The following is a 26,992-nucleotide window of genomic DNA, read 5'->3' as shown; positions in this document are numbered from 1 at the left end:
AGTTTTCCTCCGTGGCATCCCAACAATTACTCCATTCACACACAGAAGAAGGCAATGGCAAACCACTTCTGGATCATCTGCCAAGAACGTATATGAACAGGTCCCAGTCCGAGAAAAGGATCCTGTTCATATGGACCTGTCGTCAGACAGAACACTAAATAATGTTTCAGCTGAACAAAATACTGTGCGCTCTGTAGCGTCTTTCGGCGGCCATTTTGTGCTCCGATTTAATTTCAGTAACCACAACATTCTCGCCCACATTTCTGTTGGCACTGCAGTGGAAATATATCGTGAATCATATCTTTACTAACGTACGGCCTTCTGACGTAACAGATTTAACGTTCTAAGCAGCCTGAACTGCGTCACCTATAAAGAGTGACATGTTTCTGCCCCCCCCCCCAAAGGTTATTTAACGGACGGGGCGTTTGGATTTCCGCAACACACTTTCATAAAAACACGAATATAAACCGGCAGTTGTACACGTTCCCCGCAGAAACTGCGTGGGGCAGAGCGTCGGAGTGCCACATGTCTACCGGGGTGTTCAGTCGTTCAAGGACCCAGGAAGGGTGCAACCGCGCTCTGGCTTCAATGGTCTGTTCGAACTATGAATAAATTATGGGGCAGTGAAAATTGGTTGTAGGACTCCGTGGAAGGATGGCCTCGCACTCGGCGACCCCTGCCTTATCACCGAAAGACAATCCCAGAGATTTAAGACAGATCCAGAAGTCTTTGGTCCTCGAGGTGGAACAAGCTAAACACGTGCTTCGATCATCAGCGAGTATGGAGCCCGATAGCTCATCCCCCCCCCCCACCCAAGCACCTCTGGGACAGCTTCACTTTACTTATTTTACTTTGAGAATGAATTAGAAAGTAAATAAAATAAAACACCGAGAAGCAGACTTGTCATTGACTGTACTCATTACATCAGGATTTTGCTGTGATATGTTCACCGACACCGAAAATCAGTGCCTGCAACACGTTAGGTTTTAAAGAAAACAAAGACACGGCAACCTTAAAAATATTTATTCTGTCATCGCGTCGCTGCACAATCTCATGGGTCGTCATTCAAGGCCTGGTTCTCCTTAAGCGCCCTCCTTTAGCCTTCACCTTCTTGGCACTGCAGGAAACTGTAAATGCTGGCAAAACTTTGCGTTTCACTACCCCAGTCACGCCGGGTTCAGACTTTGAGTCTGCTTCGGCCTTCACTTTCTCTACGCCGGGGCAGAGCGCGGACGTCGACAGAGGTCTGTGTTCCGCTATCTCTGTGACAGTGAACTCAGTGCTTGAAACGCCTCTCTCTTTTTCAACCTTCGCCTTTTTCATATTTCGGGAAAGAGGAGACATTGAGAAGGATCTCCGTTTCTTCAACGACGTGAAATTCGGCTGTAGATGAGTTTTGAAAGCATCTTTCTCTGCTTTCACTTTCTTCCCACTGGAAGAAGGAGTGGACGTTGAAAAAGATCTGGATTCCACTCCCTCGCTGCCAGCAAATTGAGATTTTGTGTCGGAAACATCCGCACGTCTCCCGGCCTTCTCTTTCTTTACATCTGGAGAAAGCGATGATGTGAAAGACTTCTCTTTCTTTACTGAAGTGACATTGGGTTGCAGATTATTCTTGGAAACATTCTTTTCTGTTTCAGCTTTCACTTTTCCATTGGGAGAAAGTAAGGACTTCAATGAAGATCTGGATTTCATAGCCGAGGTGCCGCCGCGCTTCCGACGAGGCTTTGCTTCTGAGACGCCCTTCTCTGATTCAACCTTTACCTTCTCTGCGCCTGGGGATGGCACGGACGCTGCGGATTCGCGTTTCAGTACCCTGATGACGTTGGGTTGCGGCTTGAAATCAATCTCTGCGTCGCTTTCATCAATCAAAAGAATGGGATGTCGTCCTGTCTTGGAAATCTTATTATTCAGCGGTGTCAATGAACTGCTCTCAATCTAGAACAGAAAACAACTCATACTCCTCCATCTCCTAACGTAACGGAACACTGACGAGAACGATCACGGCGAAAGAAATGTGGAATAAGTTGACAAAATGATCTTCAGTCCAATGAATTCTTCTCTAGGTACCAGCTGTGTAAGGTGGTTGAACGGAGAAACCACCAGCGTTACGAGAACCATCTTCATATTCGTCGTCCGAGTACCGAAGTTCGGTACCTTGAGGACGAGGACATAGATGGTTCTTGACCTAACATGTTAGATACAGTGCGGAACAACTTGGGGTTCCTACAAACCTGAAAAGCATTTCTGAATTTAAAACTTAATGTAAAAGGGGAAGTTCGTGAATGTTATATATAACAAACGGACAAAGACCTACATGTACGTAATTCCCATCCCAACATCACAAAGTCAGGCACCTTTACATTTTACACAGTTCACACTGCGTCTTCATGAAATGGTAAGCGGTTCTCGTGAGACGATGACACAAAAACAAAGGACAAACCGACTGACTACAAAGCGCAATGCTGTTTACCTGGCAGTCCAACTGAATGCCACTCTTTTCCAACTTTTTCTTCAGTTTGGTGAAGCGCTTGATTTCATGAACCACCGATGCTGCCTCCTCTTCCGGTGTTAGCTTCTTGTTAGTTTTCTGGATCCACCTCTTCTGGGTATTTCTCCCTGGACAGTTCTCAGGACGAATTTTAGAGCATCGAAACATTCCTCGGTATGTACGTTCCCCACTGACGTACTCGGCTGCAAGCACAACGTTAAATTCAGGTTCTGGCACATCTATACCATTTGCAGGAAATTGCAGAATGTCACAAGACCAGAAATGCTTCATACACACAAACACATTGGATAACGAAATACAGTGGAACCTCGACATAACGCGGGTTTCAAGGGACACCTTCGGTAACCACGTCATAAGCTACCTGCGGTATATGTGAAATTTACATTTATCTAACATAAAACATATGTAATCGTATTGAGGCACGTGATTACAGCCGTGGTACATCCGAGTCCGCGGTATAACGAGGCGCGGTATATCGAGGTTCCACTGTAAAGGAAAACAAATTCTGAACCTCACAGCAAGGTTTAAAGATTCCAGAAGGTTTAAAAGGTGAACAACTACATGGATCATTCTTGTATTCAAAGCCTCGTGGCCCGTGGTTTTCACAGCAGTGACTCTGAAGATGGCCGTCTTCTGAATTGTTACGCTGTGCAGTCTGGTAGAAATTTACTGACGTTTCAGAAGCCGGTAAACTTCTACCAGACTACGCGGTGCAACAGCCCAGAAGACGGCCATCTTCACAAATTCTGTAACTTCAGAGATGATTATTTAAGAAAGCTAAAGAATCTTCACACACGTGCCCCAATACTTTAATTCTGCTACATTTATTACAATTTCCACATTATTATAGAAACTTAATATCACAAAAAATGGTGCCAACGCTCATAACCTCAATTTTACTACTTCCTAACAAATTCTGTTTTTACCATGAGGGCAGCAATCATACCTTTAAGAAGTCTGCCACACATGAGATAATTGTTCATCGTCTCAGCCACCACCTGCGCCACTTCAGAGTACAGGAACTCTATGAAGGCATATCCCTTAGGTTTCCCATTCTGCCAGAGGAATTAAAAACACAGTCACATTAGAGTTTTCTAGAATTCCACTATTTACCATGACAAACAGCACAGCCTGTTACCAGCAGACTACCAAAACAATCTTTTGTGCACATTGTCTTTCTGGCTGTGAAAGAGATCGTGCTGCCATCTTTTGCTGGAAATATGAACTACTCGTGCTGCCATCCATCAGTGGCCATACGAACTATTTGATATACTGGGTTACAAATCAGCTCTGGTAATAGGACAAGTATATTACAATTACTATTACTACTCTGTGTTTGGGCTCCTCTCACCTAATCTGAGAACAGAAATAGACTCAGTTTATGATGTGTTCTGTTTGGAATAACAGATGATGGACAAAGTCAGAAAACCCAGTAACGAAATTCATTATTTCAAAATATATGCAAACTTGTCATAAGACATCTGTACCTAAACAGTACAGATTTTTATAAAGCATGTGTAAAAACCTGTACTGTCAATAACTCAAATAAGTAAAACTATCATCTAATGACATTTCACAACTGCCAGAAGAATAAATGTCACAAGGAAATGTCAAAGTCCTGCACCAATTAATGAATTCCTTTCAATTACATGGCAGTTTACATCAGTACAGGGAACTGTTTGTGTCAGTTATGATACCCTAATTCAGAAACAGACATATTCATTAAAAATCATGGTCACAAATGCCCAAACTCATTTATCATTTAACTGCATATTTCTTTGTTAGGTAGTATAAAACACAGCAAAATTCTAAGAGCATATTAAGAAGGCGTTTGGATACAAATATTGTGTCAATCTTCACTTTAAACCAACCGCAAGTTCATGATTAAAAAATATAAAAGTGAAAACACAGCATATCTTCAACGAGTTCATAAAATGGCATCTGTAATAAACAATGGTGTGTTGACACAAAAAAACATTCTAAACAGAAAATATATATATTACACACTGTGGCCTTCTGGGTTGACATATTGTAGCAGTAGGATAATATGATATAAGTTCATATTATGAAGTTGGCAATGCTGTAATGAACTCTGAATAAAGAAACAAGATCAAGGAGGTCCTGTAAGTGTGGCTGAATGTAAACAGCGCTTCTGATATGTTCATTTAATAACCATAAACCAAAGAACTACTACAGCTGCCACCTACAAGATATTGTTACAACCCAGACCACAATCTGAATTTTCACTGTCGTTAACACCTAAAATTCCATATGGAATATATGGATACCACAGGAGATATAGATTTGAGTCCAGTGACTTGTATTCATTATATTTCAAGAAAAATCATCTTGCGGAAGCTAAACTCCAAGGGCAGCGTTCCATTTCAAATCCAGTGGCAGTGAACATGCAAAACATGTGATTAATACACAGATCCTCAGCTCCTCTGCCATTCTTCCGACACAACGACCAGCCCCATTTGATGCTTTGCATCCACTTTACAGTTTTTGACACAAATGAAGCAGAAATAAGCAATGCAGATTGACCAATGCTAATACCAATGTAAGTTTTATTGTAGATGAATTCATAAACTCCACAAGGAATCATTAAACACAGAAAGAAGATGAACATGCTTACAGACACAATAAGCCACAAGTTCTAAGAATTTTTATTTTTATTTTATTGCTGTAAGACAAACAGAATCATGTGACTAATACCAACAGATGATTGCCAAAACACTGTAAAATACTACACTACGTCTGCAGGGGAATTAGTAAAGTCAACATTCAGTGACTGACTAGTTACAGAGCGAGTGGTGAGCAATAAGAAACCATGCAGTAAATGAAAACATTCATTGAGAATGCATTATGACTTTAGGTACTATATTAAAAAATTAGTACCATGTACAAAAACACTATATATAATGTACCTTTTTGCTCCTGACCAAGTTCAGTCGAGTAACTCTGCCAAACTGGCTGAAGTATGAGTGCATTTCTTCCTCGTAAAAGCCTTTAGGAATGTGGCCAAGGTATACGACTCCTTTCCCATTATTCTGCCATGTAGACTTACTATCTTTTTGATCAGCAGATTTTTTCTTTCCCAAAACAGCTTTCTTCCCTGCAGCAGTAGTGGCATCACTGTCACACTGGTCCCGGATTTTTAACTCATTCTTCTAAAGAGTTGAAAGGGAATGGTCATAGTGATTTAAGACATAGTTTACACTTCAATAACATAGTTGTAAATTACAGAGGGCGGATTTTAAAGAAATTTCAAGTATGAAATAATGTATTTCTTACAACAGAATAGAAAAGAATTCATTTAGAATAAAACAGTTTTACATTCCACATATCCTTCATAGGCCTAAGCCAAGGACACAGAACAGGTCATAGCTCAAATACAACATTCATCTGCAATACAATTGTAAATACACATCTGTGACAGGTATTTATACTTTACTACAGTATTACAGCAAAAATAATTACACAAAAAACCGTCATCATTATTACTTACAAGTATTTATAATAGCTGAGAATTTCAGGTTAAGATACAATCTTCAATGGAGTAGGAGTGAGATAGGAGATACTGTTTTAGTACTGGCATAAATGTTTTATATAATTATTTAGACTTTTTATAGTAGATGGAAAAATTATTGAATAAATTTCAGTACAGTAAATTCCTTTTTGTTATTTACTGAGGTTAGCATTCAGCATACGAAGGTCATATATGTATCTTGTACTTACATTGTGGAAATATGAGTTTGTTTAAACATTTCATTTGTTGTTCACTACAAACAATAATGGGAGAATAATTTTCTGGCTAGTGGAATATTAAAATTCTTAAATAAATCCCTGAAAGAAGAACCCCTTTCAGGGCCTGCAATTATTTCAATGATTTTCTTGCAGATGTATATTACTTTTCTGCTGTCCACTAAAATGCTGAATTAAGCTATTCAATAATCTCACCCCGCTATAAAACGTCTGAATCACGATATAAATACGTTTATGACAGTATTAAAAGAATATTTCTTATCACTCCTTCTACTTCATACAAGAATTTACATCAACTGAATGTTCTATGCTATTATAAATACGTGTAAGAAATAGTGGGCATGATTTATACTGCATTTATTTTTGCAGTAATACTGTAGTGAACTGTAAATTACTGTCATAACTACGTAATTTATATTTATATTAGAAACAAACATTGTATTTGTGCTGTGGCACGTTCTACATCCTTGACTTGGGCCTACGAAGGATCTATGGAATGTAAATAAATTATTTTCTATTCCAATTCATTACTGAAACTTCCCGACTCCCCATTATAATACACTTGCCTTAATCAGAGTTTTAATATTTTTTACGGCTTTCGTGAAAGTCGACTGTGATGATCTGTCGAGGGAAATACTATCTGCCATTTGGCCTGATATAAATATTCTTAATCTTCACAGAAAGCAAGAAACAAACTCACACATACAGCCACTCACCACATGGTCTACGATTTAACCATAGATAATAAATAGGTATGTGTTATATGGTGTTTGGTCATAAGCCGCGTTTGCCCGTACCACAGAAAATAACAACACGTACATATATCACAGATAAAAATTAGGTCTGGGAATACCAACGACCAACCAATACTTTTTAATAAAGAAAAACTATTATTGATTATTATATATATGATTATTATAAAATGTTTCGATTTTACTGGATAATTTTCAGGTCCTATAAATGAAGCAGAATCACTTATGGTTTGAAAAAATAAAATAAACACAAGGAGTACTACAATTGTTGTTTTGAATGCCCAAGAAATTAAAGCTATTCTGTTTTCCATACATTGACTAATGCAGTTGAAAGCAAGAAAGTGAAGTATTTTAAATTCTGGTAAAGTGTTTAGGATTTTATGGAAGTCTTCTGGGTTGTGTCATGTAGTCAGATACGAGTTTACCAATCTTTCAGATGTTTCTGCAGCGTCCATCATCAGGACGATGGGACCCTGAACTCAGACTCCTGCTTGATACTTCCGCTTGTTATTCTGTGGTATTAGTGTTATGTATGGTTAGTAGAATATTGTTTGTCATTGGTGTTGTTTGAGGTGTTTTGTAGTGGATATCGTTGCCATCCGTTTTTGTATATTATTGTCCAAGGCATGGTGTCTAATTGATGTCATAATTAATGAACTTAAACAGTTACTTCACAGTAATTCTCGATCACTGTTAGATGCCTCCCCATTGGATAAGGATTCCCGATAATTCGAAAGCAGTGCATTATAAGATTTCTACGTAGTAACATTTAATGAATGTGATGCTGATTTTCTGTATATGAGATTTAATTTAATATAGTTTGTATTCAGGAGCAATCTGTGCAGCATTCTTGATCATATCCAGTTCTCCAATGAGTGGCAGTTTGGAAATTGATCAAAATCTAGCCCGCCGGTTAGTACTTGAAGGGGCAACTCTCGTATTCCTGGATGTGCCGCGAGGAACTGAATTTGGAATTGATATGAAATCATGGAATACCGGAGAGAAGTTCAGAGGCGTGAAAATGATACCACCAGGCTTTCATTACGTATATTACAAGTAAGTGTATTTCTGTGTGAAGTTTGAAATTTTGTTTCGTGTCTTATTCTCTGGCGACCTTTCATTGCCGTTGGCATTTTAGACTACTTGGTAACCCAACTGTGATAATTAAGATTGTATTATGGGTTCTCCAAATTCGGAAAAAAATTTATAAATTTGTCAGAATAATATGCAGAAACTTCTAGGTGCCTGGAATTTGTGCAAGCCTGTTTATCAGCATTGTTTTTTTGCCATTATCAGTGCAGTGGATAGTGAGGGAGATACAGCACCCCGGATTGGTTTCGTACACAACTTCAAGAAATCAGAATTTTTGGTGAAGAAATGGGACTCTGCAATTGAAGATATTAGCAGTGCAGGTGAAGAAATGTTAATTCCTGTTGGCAGCAGTGCACTGTTGTAAATGAGCCAGTAGTCTTTGTATATTTTTAACACACGTTTTCTTTTAGGAAGAATTAAATCCTTTTTGCTAGGAATATAAAACCAAATGGTATAGGTGTCTGTATGCCAAAGTATTATGATGTGATGGCAGAAATGAATGGTCAGCTTCACACTCTGACCACTTTTACATGATTATGAGAGGGAGAATATTATTATTACCAGAGCAGAAGGATTTTAGGGTAGGATGCAGCTCTTAAAGCCAGAACGTGGTGTGAGGTAACTGGTTGGCTAGTGGTCATGTGGAAGAATGAGAACGCATTGAAAAGATACCATTAAGATAATCTGCAAGAAGTGAGACTTTGAGGATGGGAGGTGGGTTGTTTGTCTCTGGAATGTGTCAAGTTATGGACTATAGTATTGGCAGTTTTAAATTTGCTGGTTTTACTTTTGGAGAATTAATTTGCTTCACATTGCCTTCTGTGTTTTCTAGAAGTGAGTTTTGAAGAATTATCCAGGATCAGAGAAGATCTGTTGAACTTAGATCGGTTCTTGGGCCCTTATCCGTTCGATGTTTGGAAGAGATGGAAGGACCTAACGAGTAAGGTTACAGGTGTGTGTGGTGTGTCTAATAGTAAATAGTCCCTGTTCCACCACTTTTGCCTAACAGGTTAGCTCAAACAGTAACTAGTCTCACCTGCATCTGAGAGGTACTGGCTTCAAATGGCAGCTGGTACATCTGCTGTGATTATTCAATGGAAATGCGTTACGGTATCTTGGAGTAAGCCTCGAGTTTATAGTTCTTTATACGTGATCATCCTCTGATCTCATGCAACAGTATAATAGTGGTCAATACGACATCATTAATGATCTGAAAGCAGAACAAGTAGCATGTAGACCATGGTGCTTGTGTGAAGTGTCTCTTATTTCATACTACCTACCTCTTTGAGTTTTAAAATTACTACATAGGATAGTATTCGTGGATAATTTAATGATAGGAAAGCAGGTGGTGTTCCTTTTCTTTTTGTTGAGGTGTTATGACAGTATGCAATGAGGCATTGTGATTTGAACTGCGTAGGTCCTGAATGAACGTTAGTGTTATATCTTTGCATTGTTTTAGGGTTGGAGGGTTTGTTATTTCTTTTGCAGACAATCTTGTTTCCAGAATAATTCCTCAGTCTGGTCAGATCCGATCTGCACTGGAACTGATATCCTGCGACTACAAGCCCTCAAGCGGTGATGCACCAGCACAGAAACGTAGGAGTCGCCCGATCACAGAGGAGGAACGAGAAGAACACCTTCTGCCACAGTTGAAACCAGCCCCAGGAACTGAGTTGAGGTTCATAGAATTTCCTGAGAGAAATTTTCCAGAAGGGTCTACACCAGCAGAGATAACACACCACTCGTTGGATTCAACCTATGTTTTAGAGACTATGGTAGCCAAATACGCAAGGTGTGTTGTCGGTAAAGTATAATAAAGTTGGTGGACATGAACAACAATAAAATACACTTTACACTTTAATTACCAAAGAACATGACATGAAATTTTGGTGTGACAAGTTATTGAAATTTCTTTATTATATACATTGAAACTACCATGGCATTACACTGATTACAAATGTGCATTGTGGGGCTGTTTAATTAATCGAAACCTTCATTTCAAGACTGAATTTTGCTGTGTTCATGTAGAATACTGGATGGAGAATAAGAAATATTTTTCAAGTTTGAAATTTTCATTGAGTAACAATTCCTTATGTGTCCCGCGCAGTAGCCGCGTGGTCTGAGGCATCTTGCTTCGGACCGGCGATACGGAATGCGCGCCGGTTCGAGTCTCGGGGGAGAAGAAATTTTCTCATGAGCTTTCGACCAGTGTATGGGACCGGTGCCAACCCAGCATCATGAGGAAATTGGGGAGCTACAATGAGTAGCGTAATCTGGTCAAGAAAACTAGCAATGGCTGGGGGTTCGTCGTGCTGACCACACGTCACCCTATATCTGATTGGACGATCGTTCACCTCTGCTTAGGCATGTGAACGTGAGGCCAGCAGTCAAGCTAGTCGGCTTTGGCTCTCTGGAGCTGTTACGCCACGGATTTAATTTAATTTAACAATTCCTTATGTTGACATTTCACTATGTAGAAAATCAAGCAGTAAGTGAACGCTGAGTAGAATGTGGTGTCCCATGCCACAATAGGAAGCAATCATATGCTGCATAATACTGATAAAAGCAGCTCACAGAATTAAGCTCTATTATATTAAATCATGTGTTGTTATAAATTTTTATTTGTATTTGTGGGTGATGATATTACTGTCATGGGATGATGTGGAGAAATTGGTGGCTATCTCCAGGTCAAAATAGCTGACGAGAGTTATTTTTCAGTGTAATGGGGGATGGTGGAGAATGCTTATATTCTGGTTACTGGATGTGTGTGTCTACATCTGTTGTCAGTCACTTCACTCTGAATATGGGTACTCTGATGTCTCTGAGGTGGCGCAAGACTAACTTGCTATAACACGAAACCATCACCAAACTGAAGTAAAATTTTCAACAAATTTTCTTGAAAGCCACGTGTTTCTTTTCTTCCAGACCAGTTGACATAGTGGGAGAGCTGCAGTTTGCGTTTGTGTGTTTTCTTGTCGGGCAGAGTCTGGAAGCATTTGAGCACTGGAAGCGACTTGTAGGTCTTCTCTGTTCATGTGATGATGCTGTATCTAAACGGAGGGAAGTGTATGACGAGTTTCTGTCAGCATTGGAAGCTCAGTTGGTTGAGATACCGGAGGACTTTCTGGTGGACATAGTGGCAAGCAATAACTTTGTGTACCACAGCCTGCGCTCTCTGTTCAGAACACTACAACTTAATGAGATTGTGGATGGCAGACTTAAGTCTAAAGCAAAGCGATTTCAGGACAGACTCACTGCCAAGTTCATGTGGGATTTCACAGGCTTGGAACAGGAGGAGGATGATGAGGCTCCTGTTGTTGTGAAGACCTAGGTCTGGGACTTTGTGCTACTCTCGCTCTTCATAAGTGCTAACAAGGCTGGAAAGGCGTAATCAGTACCAGAATACAGAGTTTTTACTTATTCTTTGCATATTTGGAATTCTGATTGCTCGTAACTCATGTAAATAGATATGCCAAAAATGTTAGCAATATTAAGTAGACTTACAACTTTAATTATAATCTTTATACTGCTCCGTTTTGATAATCTCAAGGTGTTCTAATCTCATTAATGAATTTTTAAATTTTAATTTTGTCGATTCATTCTTTCATTATACAACCCCTTAACATATTAAAGCCTGTCTGATACATGAAGTTGCTGATGACAAACAGAAATATATGTAAACAGAAACAGTCAGACAATTTACATGTATTTGACACTCATTTCTGTTAAATTAATCCATAATTCTACATGCTGTTCAAACATTAGGTACATTATGAAATGTATGTTTTATATATGTTATTAATTATGAAGCATTATGTAAATTTAACAGTTTCTTAATGAGGAAATGTGTAGAATATAGCAAGTAGATGTCAGGAGAAGCTGTGACATTGTGAGAGTTGAAATCTAGTGGCAAAATTAATATGTACATTGCAAGCCTTGTTTCTCTTGAAAATAGTCCATGAACAGCGCGGCATTGTTCGTTCTGCCAAGCGCGGCAACATGGTATCGACTTTGCGAGGCAAAGCAACGGACATTGCCCCGCGTGCAGTCAATACACGGCTTAACAGACGCAGTGTATACATCATTAGGTTTACAGTCCATCTAGACAACAAATTTTACGTTTATGTTCTCTGTTACTGCTGTCTGTTTTGTCTGTGATGTGAACTTTCAGCCATGCAAATGTGACTTCATGGACACCGTTCAGTCAAGGAAACAACATCGGCTTGATATGAAGATTAATTTAATGAATACAAGAAGAGTTTAAATAAAAACATAAGATATACTCTGTTACCACTTAATCTTGTACAGGGGTTTCCTGACATAGTGATATTTCTTTGACAGACCATTTTTGTAGACCCTTGTATAAGACGTGCATAAATTTTAATAATGACATTTGGGAAAGACTGTGCTTCAGTTATATGGTTGATTATAACAGTTATGATAATATTTGTATCAAAAAACAAAGGCACCTTTTGATTGCGTCTGGCAGTGTCTTGGGATGCATGATAAATGCACACTTGTAAAATATTACTTATATTTATAGATTCTAAAGCTGAATAAATTTTATTTCAACCCTTTGAATGCCAGTCACCAAAGGCTATACATGAACATAAAAGGCTGTGAAATTTGTGGTGAAATTTCAACATGTAATTAAATTTGTAAGAGATTTTCAGAACAATGAGAATGTGGATTGCGACCTGGGAGAGGATACATTGCCTCCATCTTTATCTCTGAATATGATCAGAGGCAGTAAGTTCTTCTGAAATAATGGTGACAACCACTTTCGCTGTGAGCCTGAACAGGTGGGCCAAATTTCCTTGAAAAAATTAAAAAAAATAATGCATTGCAAAAAATGTGTGATTTTGGTAGGTAGGCAGCCATATAGAGTCTGTCTTTCAGCTGTGCAGCTGATAAAAAAAACAATGTCCTGTTCATTTAGGATTTGAGGTTTTCATTGCAATGAGTATGATAATGGCTGTCTTCAGAGTTGCCCTGATGATGGAAGCAGCAAGGACCTCTGAAATGGTAAACTTCGACCAGAATATACGGTGCTACAACCAAGAAGACAGCCATCTTCTGTCCTGTTTATGGTTTGTTTTTGTCCAAAATTTAATTCAGGAACATCTGACCCACTCTGTGTGTGTGCGCGCGTGAGTGTATGTATATATATTCCTCATGCACTAACAAATCATTCTTCGTTAACAGAATTCTTTAAACTAATAGTTCTGATAACTCCACATTGCAGCAAGATGGAAAGATATGTTCTTTGGAGAACATTGAAATTCCAGAGATGTTCAAAGGGAAGTGACACGAGGAGTATGCTTCATTGATAACCATGGCTCACGGGAACTGTGGATTTATATCAATTTCAAAATTAATCGCTAATGCAACAGTGGTGTCCAAGTTCATTCTTGTGATGTCTGAGGTCACTGTTGTGAGCCATCAGTGATCTCACTTCTCACTGTTCTAATAGTGTTTAAATAATGACATCAGTTCCCAATATTGCATTGTGTTCTGACAGCAATGTTTGCAGTTTATGTACGTCTTAGGCAAGATAGATCAACCATGTGCAAACCACACCAAACGATTTGCAAAATGTTGTGATGTATCAAGCCAAGACCTCCATACATGAACTCCTTTATAGGCCAGCACAACAAGAAATTGGATCATGAGATGTGTGAGAAATTTCATTGCCCTGTTTATGGTATTTAATTTGGTTTCATCACGTTTGAGTTGTTTTCTAGCCATATTTTAACTGTCTGGCATGGAGCCAATAATTTGTGAGTACTGCCAGTTGGATAATAAGCAATCCTTATGACCCATGAAGATTAAAACAAGTAGTTCTCCTACAAGCTGAGTGACCTATCATGACATGTTTTCATATGTTGATAGAAATTACAGTACAGATACTTCTCAGATCTCTGACCTGTGGATATGAATGAAGTTACTCAAAGTATTTAACTTTCTGTTGAAAATATGAAAATATATGGTTTGTGAACGCATTGCCCATGAAGATTAAACTTTTTGTAGAAGTCTGCAGTAATATTTGAGAGATGCTGAATAAGAAACATATTCCATAACAGTAATCTACGTAACATGTAGTATTGTGTTATTAAATGCAACATTTTTCTATATGGTTTTTGGTTCTAGTTAATATAGACTTCTTTATAAAGATGGTGTCAAATTCAGACTAAAGTCAAATTTAAGAGATGCAATTTTACTAATCTCTCTTCATACAGATTGAGTGTTATTAGTACATGCATATAAGTACTATGTGTGTAAAGGTGATGGATTATGTCAGGCTGCAATTGACCCTGGTGACAACTTAAGATTGCACACACACACATGTGCTTGACTGTGAAGTGTCCTACAGTGGCACTGAGGCAACATTACAAAATTATCAGAAGGAACTGTGTACTAAAAAGTGTTAAAGATATGCCAGGCTGTAAAAGTGCCTGCCACATCACATCATAAAAATGAGGCACACTGAATCATCCCAAATAATGTCACACATGGTGCCCTGAAAATGAGATGTGTGATGGTATTTATCATATATGGTCATTCCACCAAAATAAGTAAAAGTGAAATACCACAGTCTACAAATTGATGTCAGTTTACAATGCACTGAATGTATATGGGGTTTGATACAACTTTAATTGCGGCTGAATTAAACGGCCGGGGAAGGTACCCACGGTATAGATTGGGCAGGAGGCTGGGTACACCCCAGAACCGGTCGGGGATCGAACCCTGATCGTCCAGCTAGCAGTCAGTCACAGACTGTCTACTCGGCTCAGTAGAAAGGGCAATGACTAAATCTCATGATTATTGATAACTGATTACGAATTTCATTAATATTTAGCACGATATTAGCGAGTAATTGCCATAATAATTTTAATTTCCTATTAGTAACGAATGCCGATGTTTCCGAATCGATTGTTATCGATCAATTTGACTCTTCGTGTATCGCAGCGCTTACAATTGATATCCTCCCATTATCTGTACATACAATAGCGTCAGAGCTCTTGGAGATGATCTTTTGACCTGTGACCCTGAAATCTCATGCGTTAAAAGTGTGAGGGACCGAGAGCATAGACGTGATTACGTCAGTAATGAGTTTGTTGAACGACGAAGTATTAATTGTCTGCCAGAAATATTGACTCTGCTGTGGATAAAAGAAGGTTAGTCAAGTGTTGCCGGTATTAAATTTATTTCGATTTGTTTGACTTATATGAAACATGAATATGTATGTAAGACTTGAGGTTCTCACAGCGGTGAATATGAAGATTTCTGTCTTCTGGGTTATTGCGCTGTGTAGTCTGGTCGATGTTAACCAACGTTTCAGAGGTCCTACTGCCTCCGTCATATTCATCGCCCTGATGACGGAGGCAGTATGACCTCTGAAACGTTGGTTAACATCGACCAGACTACACAGCGCAATAACCCAGAAGACAGAAATCTTCATGAATATGTATATTTATTTTGGTCCTAGTCGCTTATTTTATATTTCAGAGGACCAATTTCTGCAAGCACTCTGTTCTTGATCTGAAAATGGCAGCTGGTGGTAATTTGGGTAAGTAATTGTAGTTTTAATTAATGCCACGTGTGATTTCTTCAATCAGAATTTATTTTGGCGACATGTTATAATTAGTTATAGAAATCTTGGTCTAAATACAGTAGGCCTATATATATATATTGGCCGGCACGACTGCCTGGACCACCTGCCAAAGTTTTGCCCATTACCATAAGATTGTGTTAAAAAAAAGAAGGAAACTCATACCTTTGTATCTCCATTTTTGTTCTATAATGTGTAGTATCCTAAAAATAAAAAACCTCTGATGATTTTGAGTTTGCTGAATATAAATAAAGTCAAGTTGCATGAGATTGTTGTGGATATAAGTGCAGTGGGAAGTAAAGATTGCGAGAACAATTTCTCAAGCTTGGATTCTTCCTACATCAGCCCCTCTTTATCATTTATGGCAGTCATAGAAAATGTCATTTTATAACTTGACAGTTTAATGCAGTGTATAAAATAACAATAAAGGATCATACAACAAACTTTTGAGGTTTTGAAATTTTCCCTAGCATTGCTGAGTGTATCAGATAAGGCAGGTCTCTTGCCTTTTGCTGAGAAGCTTCAAGGACTTGGACTTACTCTGGTGGCATCAGGTGGAACTGCTAAGGCCCTCAGGGATGCAAAGATTTCTGTAAAAGATGTTGCTGAAATCACAGGTGCTCCAGAATTGCTCGGAGGAAGAGTCAAGACACTGCACCCAGCTGTGCATGCAGGTGAGTGCATTCATCTACAGGAGTGGATTGGTAAGAATCTAGTTTCTAGGGAATGTGTTGTTTCCAAAAAGTATTTCCTATTTTTAGGTGGTACAAAATAGACTGGTGCTTGTTAATTCCAAAAGATCACAAACCAAAAATAGTCAAGTTGCCTTATAATTTAAAGAGAGATATGGTTTAATGGTGGACTTTATTACTTGATTAAAAAGTGTTCTTTCTGTTTACAGAATCTTGTTTTACTCATGAATATTTTATTTACTCACAAGGTTCTCTTTCATATTACACAAAAGAAATTATTTGTCATAATCAGCACTGCAGAAAGTGAATTTATTTGTTTATTTAACAACCCCTTTTCAGTAGCTCAGACTATACAGTGTCGAATAAGAGGACGATAATATATAATGAATTGAAAAGTATGTGGAAGAAAGCGGTCGTGGCCTAATTTCAAAGTACTATCCAGTGATTTGCCAGGCGGGAGAAAAACTACGAAAGCGTCAGTCAGGATATGTGGTCTCTGGGCCAAGATTTGAACCTGGGACCTCCCGAATATGAAGCAGGGGTATTAACCGTGACGTTCAGTGCAGAAAGTGAAATAACAAATTATGTTGTGTTTCAGGCATCCTGGCTCGACTCATCGAAAGTGATCAGAATGACTTGGCCAAGATGAACTACAGCATGTTTCGAATTGTTGTGTGCAACCTGTACCCATTTGTGGACACAGTTGCCAAACCAGGAATTACCGTTGATGATGCTGTGGAGAACATTGATATTGGTGTGTAGACATGTTGGTCGTGGATGCCATCGGTGTCCGTGTAACTGTACCTTCTTTAGCCCATAATATCTATGCAGGATTTTTGTCACCTGGTAGGAAAATGCCTGTGTTGTACCAAAGGCACACATGTTTGACTTTGTAATGTTTTCTTCTTCTTCTTCTTCTTCTATGGCTCTCCGGTCCGTATTCGGTCCACGGCCTCCTCAATTCTCCTTTTCCGTTCGGTCCTCTGTTAGGTCCGTCTGTTTGAGGCTTTGATCGAGGTTTCGAAACATCTTCCGTTTTACGGTGCAAGGTCGTTAGCCTTGCGACCAACCCCCAACCTGGAGGACCAGGGTACCTGTCTTAGTCTGACCTCTCCCCCTCGGCCAATCTGGCTAGGGAGGCCCTACCAGTAGCTCTTGGGGTCACTGAGGTACTCAAGCCCCACCACCACGACAAGGTGCAGGTACCATTAAGTGGGGGACTTTGTAATTTACATAAGAGAATGGAATTTACTATGTTCAGAATGCCGCTAAAAATGTCACACTCGTATGTAAATAATTTTACTCTCTTGTGAAGGATATGGTCTGCTTATCTCTTTTAATTCTGATGGCACTGAATTTTAATTCAATTCTGGATTGAATAGGGATGAAACCAGAGAAGAAGACTTATGAGACCTCTTTGTTAAAGCCGGAATCAAATTTGGAAGGGTGTTATGGTTCTAGTAGGATGACTGTTTTCTGAAATGTAGTCTGGTAGATATTCAGAGTTCCTCTGAAACGTAGGTTCATACCTACCAGATTACATGGTGTTGCATCCCACGAGACAGAGAACGTCAAAATTCACAAAAATTGTCTTTGTCCGTAAGTACCAGGTAACTGTGGAGACAAATTTCTAGGTGAGATTTTAGGTTCTCGCAGCAGTGGGATGTTCCACAATGTAGTTTTGTAGAAGTTCACTGATGTTTTAGAGGTGCTCGCTGCCTCCACCATCAGGGCAATGATCGCTGCAAACCGCATCTTACAATCCGTGATATCTTAAGTTCCGACTCTCACGTACAGAGTGCGTGTTCCTGAGGGAAGCTCTGAACTGTTACTAGGGTGACTGATGATGTGTGCAGGTGGCGTGACACTTCTGAGGGCTGCAGCTAAAAACCATGGCCGAGTCACAGTACTCTGTGACCCTTCAGATTATGACCTCGTGGCGAAGGAGCTGCAGACCTCGGCAGATGGAGACACCTCATTGGCTACAAGGTAAACACACTGCGTGTATAAAAGTTACAGGTAATTGAGAGACAATGTTCATTGCAGTTATTAGAATATGTAGGGCAGTCAGTTCTTTATGGTTTCATAAGAAGATAACGGAACAGATATTTATTAACAATATTGACAATCACAGACTCATTCTGAATGAAGATGGCGTGTGCAGGTAATGTGCAGTACAGTAAAACCTCTCTAAGTTGGACACTTGGGGTTCCATGAAAATGTGTCAAAGTTACAGAGGTGTCCAAGATAGAGGGAAAGAGAAAAATCAGATTGCGGTCCACTGATAATATAATCTATTTACTTACATACACTAATTACTGTAGGCTTACTTGAATTAATAATTAATGACAATAGTATTAATAATAATCTTTTGAAGCTCACTCCCATGCATTGCACATTACACCCCAGCCTCAATAACATTTTCTAAAGTTAATTCCACCAATTTTCGCTTCCCCGTCGCAAAAAGAAAAATTCCATTTGTGTTAACACAGTCTGAATTCAAATGCAAGCACGGAACTGACAGAGTTTTAAACTGTGTCTTCTGCAAAACTGTAGTCCAGTTAAGGGCTCAGCAAGAGAATAGTTAAACACTTGCAATGCATTCCAATGATGGGTTCAATGTCCATAAGATAATCCTCCAGAGAGGAGGCATTCATCAGTCAGAAATTCAAAATAACAAAATATGTAACTGAAAAAGTTTCCCTGAAAAGCATCGAAGCTAAGTGCATGAACCTGTCCAACTTACAACAAAACGGGTGTCCAAGATATAGGGTATCGTGGACATGTAAAATTATAGGATATTCACCGGTTCCAATTAAAAGTGTCCAGTATAAAGGGGTGTGCAGGATATAGGGGTTTCCAACTTGAGGGGTTTTACTGTATTACGAGGTAATCAAATCTGTGCACAGAAGTGTCTGGATGGAGAATGCCCAGGTTTCCTTGGTTACATTCCCTGGCCAGTTATGCAACTACATCGTAAATCCTCTGCGATGATATCATCACCCGGCCAGACAGAACCTACCCATGCAAAAATCTTTCGCTCCAGATAACTCAACATGGCCAGTGCCATCTGGCAATCATGTCAGAATTGTTACACAGAGCTAACATTTCCTGACTTGGTAGGATTTGAAATTTTTACAATGGTGAGTCAAAAGACGGCTGTCTTCTCGGTTATAGTGCCTCCGTCGTCAGGGCAACGCGTCTCATTCCCCTGATGATGAAGGCAGGAAGGACCTCGTAAATGTTGGTAAATTTCTACCAGACTACATGGTGCTACAACCCAGAAGACAACCGTCTTCATTTCATGACTTGTTTATACTAATTTTTGTTTCTGATATTGCAGGCAGCGTCTTGCCCTTAAGGTATTCACTCATACTTCTCATTATGACCTGGCAATATCCGACTACTTCCGCAAGCAGTATAGTGCCGGAGTATCACAGCTAACTCTCCGCTATGGCACGAACCCACACCAGAAACCAGCTCAAATCTTCACGACCCTAGCTCAACTTCCTCTCAAAGGTGCGTCCGTGCGAGTGTTACCACGACAAGCCTCAGATTATACCTTGTTGTTTTAATTTACAAAAATTATTCTTTTGTTCTTCTACAAAGAATGATTTTGGGCAGGATACCAAAAATGATTTTATGATACCACCCAAAAGGAAAGAGATGTTTAGGCAAACCACTGAAAAGATGGGAGGATTCTGTTATGTAATGCCCGTAACAGACCATGACTGATTTTACTGAGGTAGTGTTGATCCGGGGGTCCACAGTGGCTGCACGGTCTGAGGCGTGGGCCTTGTGCCCCTTGGTCCGTGGGTTCGAATCCCACTCAAGTCATCGATGTTTGTCCGCGTCTTTCTGTGTTGTGCTGTCCTGTGTACAGGTAGAGGCCTTGTGACGGGCCGATCCCTCGTCCAAGGAGTCCTACCGAATGTCTATAGATCGAGCAGAAATGACCTCTTAGTGTACATAATATGCCAGAGACATTGATGAAACTGGTGTTGTGGGAGCCTGACGAACAATTTAAACATTGGACAGAGGGATTTTAGAGAAGCAAACAGTCATTCAGCTAGTCGAGAAATTCCTTGCCTTTTAACCTGAAAGTTTGTTGCAATAATAGCAAGTGCCGCAGGTCTCTATCCTGAGCCGTATGAATCCAGTTTTTTAAGATCCATTTCTCTTTGTGTTATCAAATAAAATTTTTCATTCATTTCTCATCTGTGCCATGTGTTCTACATGCGCCACCCATTTGATTCTTTTTGCTCAGAGGGAGTTTAATTAAATATTTCCAGTTGTGAATGGTGCTCCTGGGTTCATCAACTTGTGTGATGCTTTGAATGGGTGGCAGCTAGTGAAGGAGCTGAAGGATGCGCTGGGCCTGCCGGCAGCAACGTCTTTCAAACACGTGAGCCCCGCAGGAGCAGCTGTAGCTGTGCCCCTCAGTCCTGAACAGGCAAGTCATTGTGTGGTGAGAAAGGGCATGGAGGTATCACAGACAGGATGAAAACTCGCTCTCCTAAAAATTAAATTTGAAAAATAGTAATATCAACTATATTTTCCATTTCTGTATGAACTACAAAATTACTTGTAACCTAATAAATGTAATCTAAAAAATACATCAGGCACAAAGAGCGAATGTTTTTAGAATAATCGTTCCGTTTTTCATATAATTATTTAATATTATGGAGTACTTTTAAAAACTGATTTATCTATGTTGGCAATAATCTTAAAACCTTGCATACTCTTCAGTGTTGAATATTTATCTAAAATATATAAAATCATGCGTACAAACAAAACTGTTTACACTGAAAAACACTTAGTGCCAAATGCATTTTGACCTCATAAGATCGTGTTATCAATGTTTGTACTTCCACTTCAAGGGAGTGCCAGCCAGAATTACGGAATTACTAACACTGGAAGATGCACATGACCTTCACAGGAATGTGTTAAACTTCACATGCGATCAGTGATGCTAAATGATGAACACCTTCAGTTGCCGATTTCAAAGGTCGAAAGAGGATGGGTTTTAGTTCCCATTGTCATTGATTCCCTTGGCCTCCCCATTCAGATGTTCTTGGAAATTAAATTCATTAAAAAATGACCAAAAAATTTGTTTCTGGGCATATTTTCAGTTAGGTAAATACACACACAACAAACCTCGTTATACACTATCCGAAATTGGCCGTTTAACTAGTCTGCTTCTTGAAAGAGAGAGTGTGTGCGCGTGCTTGTGTCTAACTCCGGAGGCTACAAGACAACAGAAAATGAAGAAACATCTGATTTTGAAGCAGTAATTTGACCAGCCATGGTCAAATATGGGGTCCGCAGTGGCCACGTGGTCTGAGGCGTGGGCCTTCTGCCGCCTGGTCGCTGGGACCGTGGGTTCGAATCCCACTCAAGCCATGGATGTTTGTCCGCGTTTTTCTGTGTTGTGCTGTCCTGTGTATAGGTAGAGGCCTTGCGACGGGCTGATCCCTCGTCCAAGGAGTCCTACCGAATGTCTATAGATCGAGCCAACGATAAAGTTGGGACCCGCAGTGCTCAGGCACTTGAAGAATGGGTCGAACCCAGTGTCCCCAGTATGGTCAAATATAATATAATGCTAACTAGAACGTCTGGCCTAGCATAATGTAAGCATCTGTCTACTAGTTGGAAAATGTTACTGTAGACAAATGATACTGTGTTAAAATAGACTGTGACTGCTCCCTCCCACATCCCTGCCAGTTCATCGTTTTCAATTGTGGGAGAGAGAAAAAAATTGTGAGATGAAATTATGGCCAAATTAAATTGCCGGTTACTTAAAAACTTCAAAAAGTGTAAGGATAGAAGGAATACCTTATAATCTGTCATGAGATCCTGAACTTTGGAAGTGGATTCCTTGCATTTTATGGGACAGAGGAGGCCAGTAAACTCAAAGGCCACGAGAGTGGGTGTCTGTAGAAAAATACAGGGAATAAATAAAACGTAGCGTGTACAGGAAACAAAAACGAGAGTCGCAATAGAATATATGCCTTATATTGTTTTCAGGCCAAGGTATGCATGGTGGATGATCTGTTGGGGCAGCTAACTCCTTTGGCTGTGGCATATGCTCGTGCACGTGGAGCAGACAGAATGTCCTCATTTGGAGACTTCGTTGCACTGTCTGATCCCTGTGATGTTGCCACTGCCCGCATTATCTCCCGTGAGGTTTCAGATGGAATAATTGCGCCGGCCTACGTACCGGAAGCCTTGGAGCTGCTCAAGAAGAAAAAGGGTGGCGCATACTGCGTGTTACAGATAGATCCTTCGTATGAGCCTCGTCCGGTTGAGCAGAAGGTTCTCTTTGGGCTCACATTGCAACAGCAGCGCAACAACGCTGTAATCAACAAACAGCTCTTCAGTAACACTGTCTCACAGAAGAAGGAGGTATGAATGTTGATAAATTTTAGTTGCTTAATACAAAACAATAATTTTGCCTGTTGTTTTGTATGGGTGCGAAACATGGTCTCAAGATTACAGTCGTGGACTGTAACTAGTTTTTGTAATTGGTGTTGAAACTTTAGATCATTTAGTTGGATAGTGAAATATATCACTTTTATTTTCACAAAAGAAAAGTGCAGATAACTTGGGAAATAAATTAACATCAGACAGGTGGAATGGAATTTTCAGAGCTTAATTTTTTAGAGCGATATTCTCCTCCTCCTTTTTCCCATTCAAGGATTGAGTCTGTTGTCCCCATCTCCTATTTTGGATGTTCAGTGTCCTGCTTCTAGTAGGTTGGTAGAAATATGTTTGCAACATAAGGCATTCAGGAGGCATCCTCTCTGCATGATCGTGCCATTTCTTTCGATATTCTTGTATTTTCATTACGTGAATCAAAGTTTTATATTTGTGTTTTATCTGTTGGTTTAGCTGCCAGAGGGAGCTGTGAGGGACCTGATAGTTGCAACCATCGCACTAAAGTATACACAGAGCAACTCCGTGTGCTACGCAAGAGACGGTCAAGTAATCGGTATCGGTGCCGGTCAGCAGTCTCGTATCCATTGCACTCGTCTCGCTGGTGACAAGGCTGACAACTGGTGAGTAGTATGTGAATCACCGTAGTTGTACCTCATATATTATTATCTTGTTACATGTCATCAAAGCATTTTTAAGTGGAATACATAAAAAAATCTTCGGTGGCATACTTTTTCCCAAAATGTTGTTACTGGTTGGTGTATAATTGTCTTATTCAGTATTTCCCGTTTGTGACGTCAGCATTGCCTTATAGGTGGTTGCGACAGCACCCTAACGTGATCAGCATGAAGTTCAAGAAGGGTGTGAAACGTGCTGAGATCTCAAATGCCATTGATAATTATGTGAATGGAACTGTTGGAAAGGACATGGATGAAAAAACATGGGCAGCCATGTACGAGACAGTTCCCAAACTGTTGACGGACAAGGACCGTGCAGAGTGGAGTGGCAAGTTGTCAGGAGTGGCACTAGGATCTGACGCCTTCTTTCCTTTCAGGGACAATGTTGATCGTGCCAGACAGGTGAGTGGTGGTTAAAAGCATTTATAGAAATGGAGGGATATACAGGGTGTCCATAAAAAACTTTTACAACTTCAAGACTTGATAACAAATTAATGATTCAAGATAACTGAATGGGGTTTGTTGCTTGTTAAACAGCGTCTCTCAAAGTTATATGTACATAAGTCAGTACACCTATACATGTGCACCCTTAGTTCCACGTAGCACATCAAGCCGGTACTCGATTTCCCACCATGTTTGCTGAAGAATCTCTGCATTAATGGTTGCAATGGCTTCCACAATCCTTCGCTTCATTTCGTCGATGTTGGGAACCTATGTTCGGTACACAAGATCCTTAACATAACCCCAAAGAAAAAATTCCAGCGGGATTATGTCGGGTGAACGAGGTGGCCGCGTGGTACATCTGGCAGTGTCACACTTGCATATATCTAAACCATTAAACCCCAAATTTAAAGTCTAGCTGGCAGCCTTAGTTCTCGTTCGGTAAAGTTAAACTTGATGTTTCAGAGTGGTGTCGAGTACATCGCAAGTCCGTCCGGTTCAACAAACGATGATGATGTGATTAGAGCTTGTGATGATTATGGCATCACTTTGGTCCACACTAATCTTCGTCTGTTCCACCACTGAGCTTGGGGGACTGACAGTAAGCTATAAGAGGTAAAATCTGTTGTGATCTGAAATGTGCTTTTATACAATTTTTACATAATTTTGTAATCTCATTACATATAATTCATATGTTCATACACACTTACTGGAATTAATCATTGAATTACAGAAAGATTTAAGGAGAAGTGTGCTAAAGCCAAAAATACTTTCTGGGATCTTATTTGCAATAATCATCAGAAACGTGTTCCAAAAATTTCAAAACCGCTTGTGTTTAAAATACCGGCTGTTTGACTATGCAGACTTAAGTAATAGTTGAGAATAATTTATATTTGATATGTCCTTGCGTTCTTAAGCGTGCGTGCTCAAAGATAATTCATTATTGCTCTGATCAAAATTAAGTCATGAGGTTCAACATTCATGTGCATATCACAGGAAGTTCGTGTTCAAGACAACAAAACATCTTCATAAACATGATTATTATTTCTGGACATTGTCGACCATAATTTTTATTTTTTAAATCTGACATGTCAGAAGCTGGCAATGTTTCTGTCATAAGGTAACGAGAAAAGGAAGTCCAAATCACAGTACGACTGGTGGTCAGTCAGTCGGCCCATCGTGATGTGTCCCTTTCGGCACTTATGAACAGATTCTGCAGTTACTCATTCACTGTCACTATAATCATCATTCTAATTAGTCACACTTTTGTTGTCAGTATCATTGTTCATTAAATCCTCAATCTCATTTAATTGGAAATTCCAGTAAGTTTGAAACTTTTCTCCACAATTTATGTGTGAACTGAGCGCCATGATGCAAGGATCCATTCCCGCACCGTTGGCAATGACGTGCACTTCATTCTATCTTGAACTCTTACAATAATTCCTGATAGAAATTTGGGTTTTGGGAGAGTTCCATGCCCCCCTGAAGATTACAAATGATGGCAACTTTTGACTGTCATCTGTCAACACGGTCCATCGTCGCTTTTCCGCACTTATCATCCTAACTTAAACTGACCTTTTACCAACATGTTTTAACTGTTTTGAAGTCTGATCAGTGTTTCAAATTTGAGAAAGAAGGTAGCTGCATATCGTTCTTAATAAAATCACAAATTTCTGAAAATTAATTAGTTTGTCTTTGTAATATTAAAAAAAATTGAAAGCTGCTGATGGTTGAACTTTTGAACCCGCCTGTAACTACTATATAGCCTTGAATTCAGTAATAGTAATGTCAAATTCTTGTGGTATTTTGAAAGTGTCTGACTTCAGCGTTTCGGTAGAAACCTCACAATGTGACTTCCTGAAGCTAACGAAATCCTACTTAGATAATAATCATGTTTATGAAGACACACGATTGTCAGAGATATTTAGACATAACAAAATGTTTACTAGCTGGTCACCCCAGTTAAATTGTTACAATAAAGTGAAGTAGACTGGCATGCATTGTGCTGTGCATTTGTAAAAATGGACTTCATTGTGACCCATTTTCCATGATAGGGTGAATAGTGCAACCCATTTGTAGCGTCGAGAATATTAATTTCTGCCGAGTGCCTAAAATTCCATTTACGTTGGTGAAGTAAAGGTGTAATCAAGCGAGATATTGGAATGGTTCAGAACCACATTAAAAAAGTGTAGCACATCGTAAAACTTGGTGTTTTGCGTTGAAGTCTTGTTATACTCGGTTGTAGGGGTGGAACGGCATCTCACACACGTTCCAGTATATGGAGTACGTGATTGTTATAGATATATCTGCATTCCAGTTGCGTCTTCGTAGGGATTACAAGAGTATTTTTGTACCATTTCTTTTATATTGTATTTTTGTAAGAGAGATTTGTATATGAATAATATTTTGTTACAACATGAAAGATGGTGGTGTGTTGGTCTTTTTTGCACTGATTTGTGATGACCGGACTCACTTCTGAAATTTGTTCTTCCCTTGTGCCACGTTGTTAATCAAATAAACATTGCAGCTTTCAATTTAATTGCCGACTTTCGCTGTAATATCCTCTGCGGTCCAGGCTCTAAAATTGTTCCGTTCCTGTCATCCTTGGAACAAACCCATTTCATTTCCGGTTGTCCTGTCCGCCCAAGAAACCGACAAATTCATTTAAGTGCAGTGATCATTTCAGCAACAAGAATGCCCGGTTTGACACAGCAATATTGTGTTTATTATTATTAATCCATTTGATTTGTATTGAATTTCATCCACCAGTAAATGTTGTAATATGGGTTGCGTGACCTTTCGATAACTCTGCATATTAACTGTGACCGACACGAGATATCCCGGCTACAGTTTTCCAAATTTCCTCAATAAACATGTTCATTACGTCCTTCCCGTCACATTGCCCGCCTCCTTGCCTTCCTCTGTTGTCATCTGACTTTACCATCCTTACAGATACTGCAGTTGGCTTGCCACACATCCCCTGTACCTTAATGGATGGATAACATTGGAAAATA

General features: G+C 39.6%; 3 protein-coding genes across 6 annotated transcripts; 2 read left to right on the top strand and 1 right to left on the bottom strand.

Annotated features, from left to right (window-relative positions):
* Nucleotides 1-1,008: 1,008 nt before the first annotated feature.
* On the bottom strand, nucleotides 1,009-7,048 carry LOC110829625 (uncharacterized). Its single transcript, XM_022063546.2, has 5 exons — nucleotides 6,844-7,048; nucleotides 5,440-5,682; nucleotides 3,459-3,567; nucleotides 2,474-2,694; nucleotides 1,009-1,938 (listed from the first exon to the last, which is right to left on the bottom strand). Exons 1-5 carry the CDS (start codon nucleotides 6,922-6,924, stop codon nucleotides 1,066-1,068), a joined length of 1,527 nt encoding a protein of 508 aa, XP_021919238.2. The 5' UTR covers nucleotides 6,925-7,048; the 3' UTR covers nucleotides 1,009-1,065.
* A 311-nt stretch (nucleotides 7,049-7,359) lies between these two features.
* On the top strand, nucleotides 7,360-12,702 carry LOC110829624 (protein AAR2 homolog). 3 transcript variants are annotated; one of them, XM_022063543.2, is made up of 6 exons: nucleotides 7,360-7,564; nucleotides 7,860-8,085; nucleotides 8,326-8,441; nucleotides 8,954-9,073; nucleotides 9,610-9,913; nucleotides 11,047-12,702. In XM_022063543.2, exons 1-6 carry the CDS (start codon nucleotides 7,558-7,560, stop codon nucleotides 11,450-11,452), a joined length of 1,179 nt encoding a protein of 392 aa, XP_021919235.1. In that variant the 5' UTR covers nucleotides 7,360-7,557; the 3' UTR covers nucleotides 11,453-12,702. The 3 variants fall into 3 exon arrangements, with proteins under 3 accessions (XP_021919235.1, XP_021919236.1, XP_021919237.1); XM_022063544.2 differs by having other exon boundaries at nucleotides 7,849-8,085; XM_022063545.2 differs by lacking the exon at nucleotides 7,360-7,564 and adding an exon at nucleotides 7,589-7,653.
* Nucleotides 12,703-15,093: 2,391 nt separating this feature from the next.
* LOC110829627 (bifunctional purine biosynthesis protein ATIC) lies at nucleotides 15,094-26,517 on the top strand. 2 transcript variants are annotated; one of them, XM_022063549.2, is made up of 11 exons: nucleotides 15,094-15,299; nucleotides 15,631-15,691; nucleotides 16,204-16,407; nucleotides 17,024-17,179; nucleotides 18,282-18,414; nucleotides 19,769-19,944; nucleotides 20,718-20,878; nucleotides 22,453-22,830; nucleotides 23,317-23,483; nucleotides 23,675-23,939; nucleotides 24,444-26,517. In XM_022063549.2, the coding sequence occupies exons 2-11, from the start codon at nucleotides 15,670-15,672 to the stop codon at nucleotides 24,561-24,563; spliced, it is 1,782 nt and encodes a 593-aa protein (XP_021919241.2). In that variant the 5' UTR covers nucleotides 15,094-15,299; nucleotides 15,631-15,669; the 3' UTR covers nucleotides 24,564-26,517. The 2 variants fall into 2 exon arrangements, with proteins under 2 accessions (XP_021919241.2, XP_087202920.1); XM_087346794.1 differs by having other exon boundaries at nucleotides 15,611-15,691.
* Nucleotides 26,518-26,992: the final 475 nt, after the last annotated feature.

The sequence above is a fragment of the Zootermopsis nevadensis genome, unplaced genomic scaffold (assembly GCF_977971745.1).
Source record: "Zootermopsis nevadensis isolate Lab colony 2312 unplaced genomic scaffold, Znev_1.0 Znev_ptg000010l, whole genome shotgun sequence".
NCBI classification, from domain to species: Eukaryota; Metazoa; Arthropoda; class Insecta; order Blattodea; family Termopsidae; genus Zootermopsis; species Zootermopsis nevadensis.
Note: the sequence above shows the minus strand (reverse complement) of the source record. Positions and strands in the feature narration are given on the sequence as shown.

Bases quoted from the DNA above. Each gene is read 5' to 3' on its own strand.
- LOC110829625 (XM_022063546.2), bottom strand. From the start codon at position 6,924: ATGGCAGATAGTATTTCCCTCGACAGATCATCACAGTCGACTTTCACG. The intron at 3,568-5,439 runs GTACATTATATA...TTCCTCTGGCAG, and splicing joins ACTTGGTCAGGAGCAAAAAG to AATGGGAAACCTAAGGGATA. The intron at 1,939-2,473 runs GTAAACAGCATT...TTTCTGTTCTAG, and splicing joins GCATTCAGTTGGACTGCCAG to ATTGAGAGCAGTTCATTGAC.
- LOC110829624 (XM_022063543.2), top strand. The intron at 8,442-8,953 runs GTGAAGAAATGT...TGTGTTTTCTAG, and splicing joins TGAAGATATTAGCAGTGCAG to AAGTGAGTTTTGAAGAATTA. The intron at 9,074-9,609 runs GTGTGTGTGGTG...TTTCTTTTGCAG, and splicing joins CCTAACGAGTAAGGTTACAG to ACAATCTTGTTTCCAGAATA.
- LOC110829627 (XM_022063549.2), top strand. From the start codon at position 15,670: ATGGCAGCTGGTGGTAATTTGG. The intron at 15,692-16,203 runs GTAAGTAATTGT...AATTTTCCCTAG, and splicing joins GGCAGCTGGTGGTAATTTGG to CATTGCTGAGTGTATCAGAT. The intron at 19,945-20,717 runs GTGCGTCCGTGC...AAATATTTCCAG, and splicing joins AGCTCAACTTCCTCTCAAAG to TTGTGAATGGTGCTCCTGGG.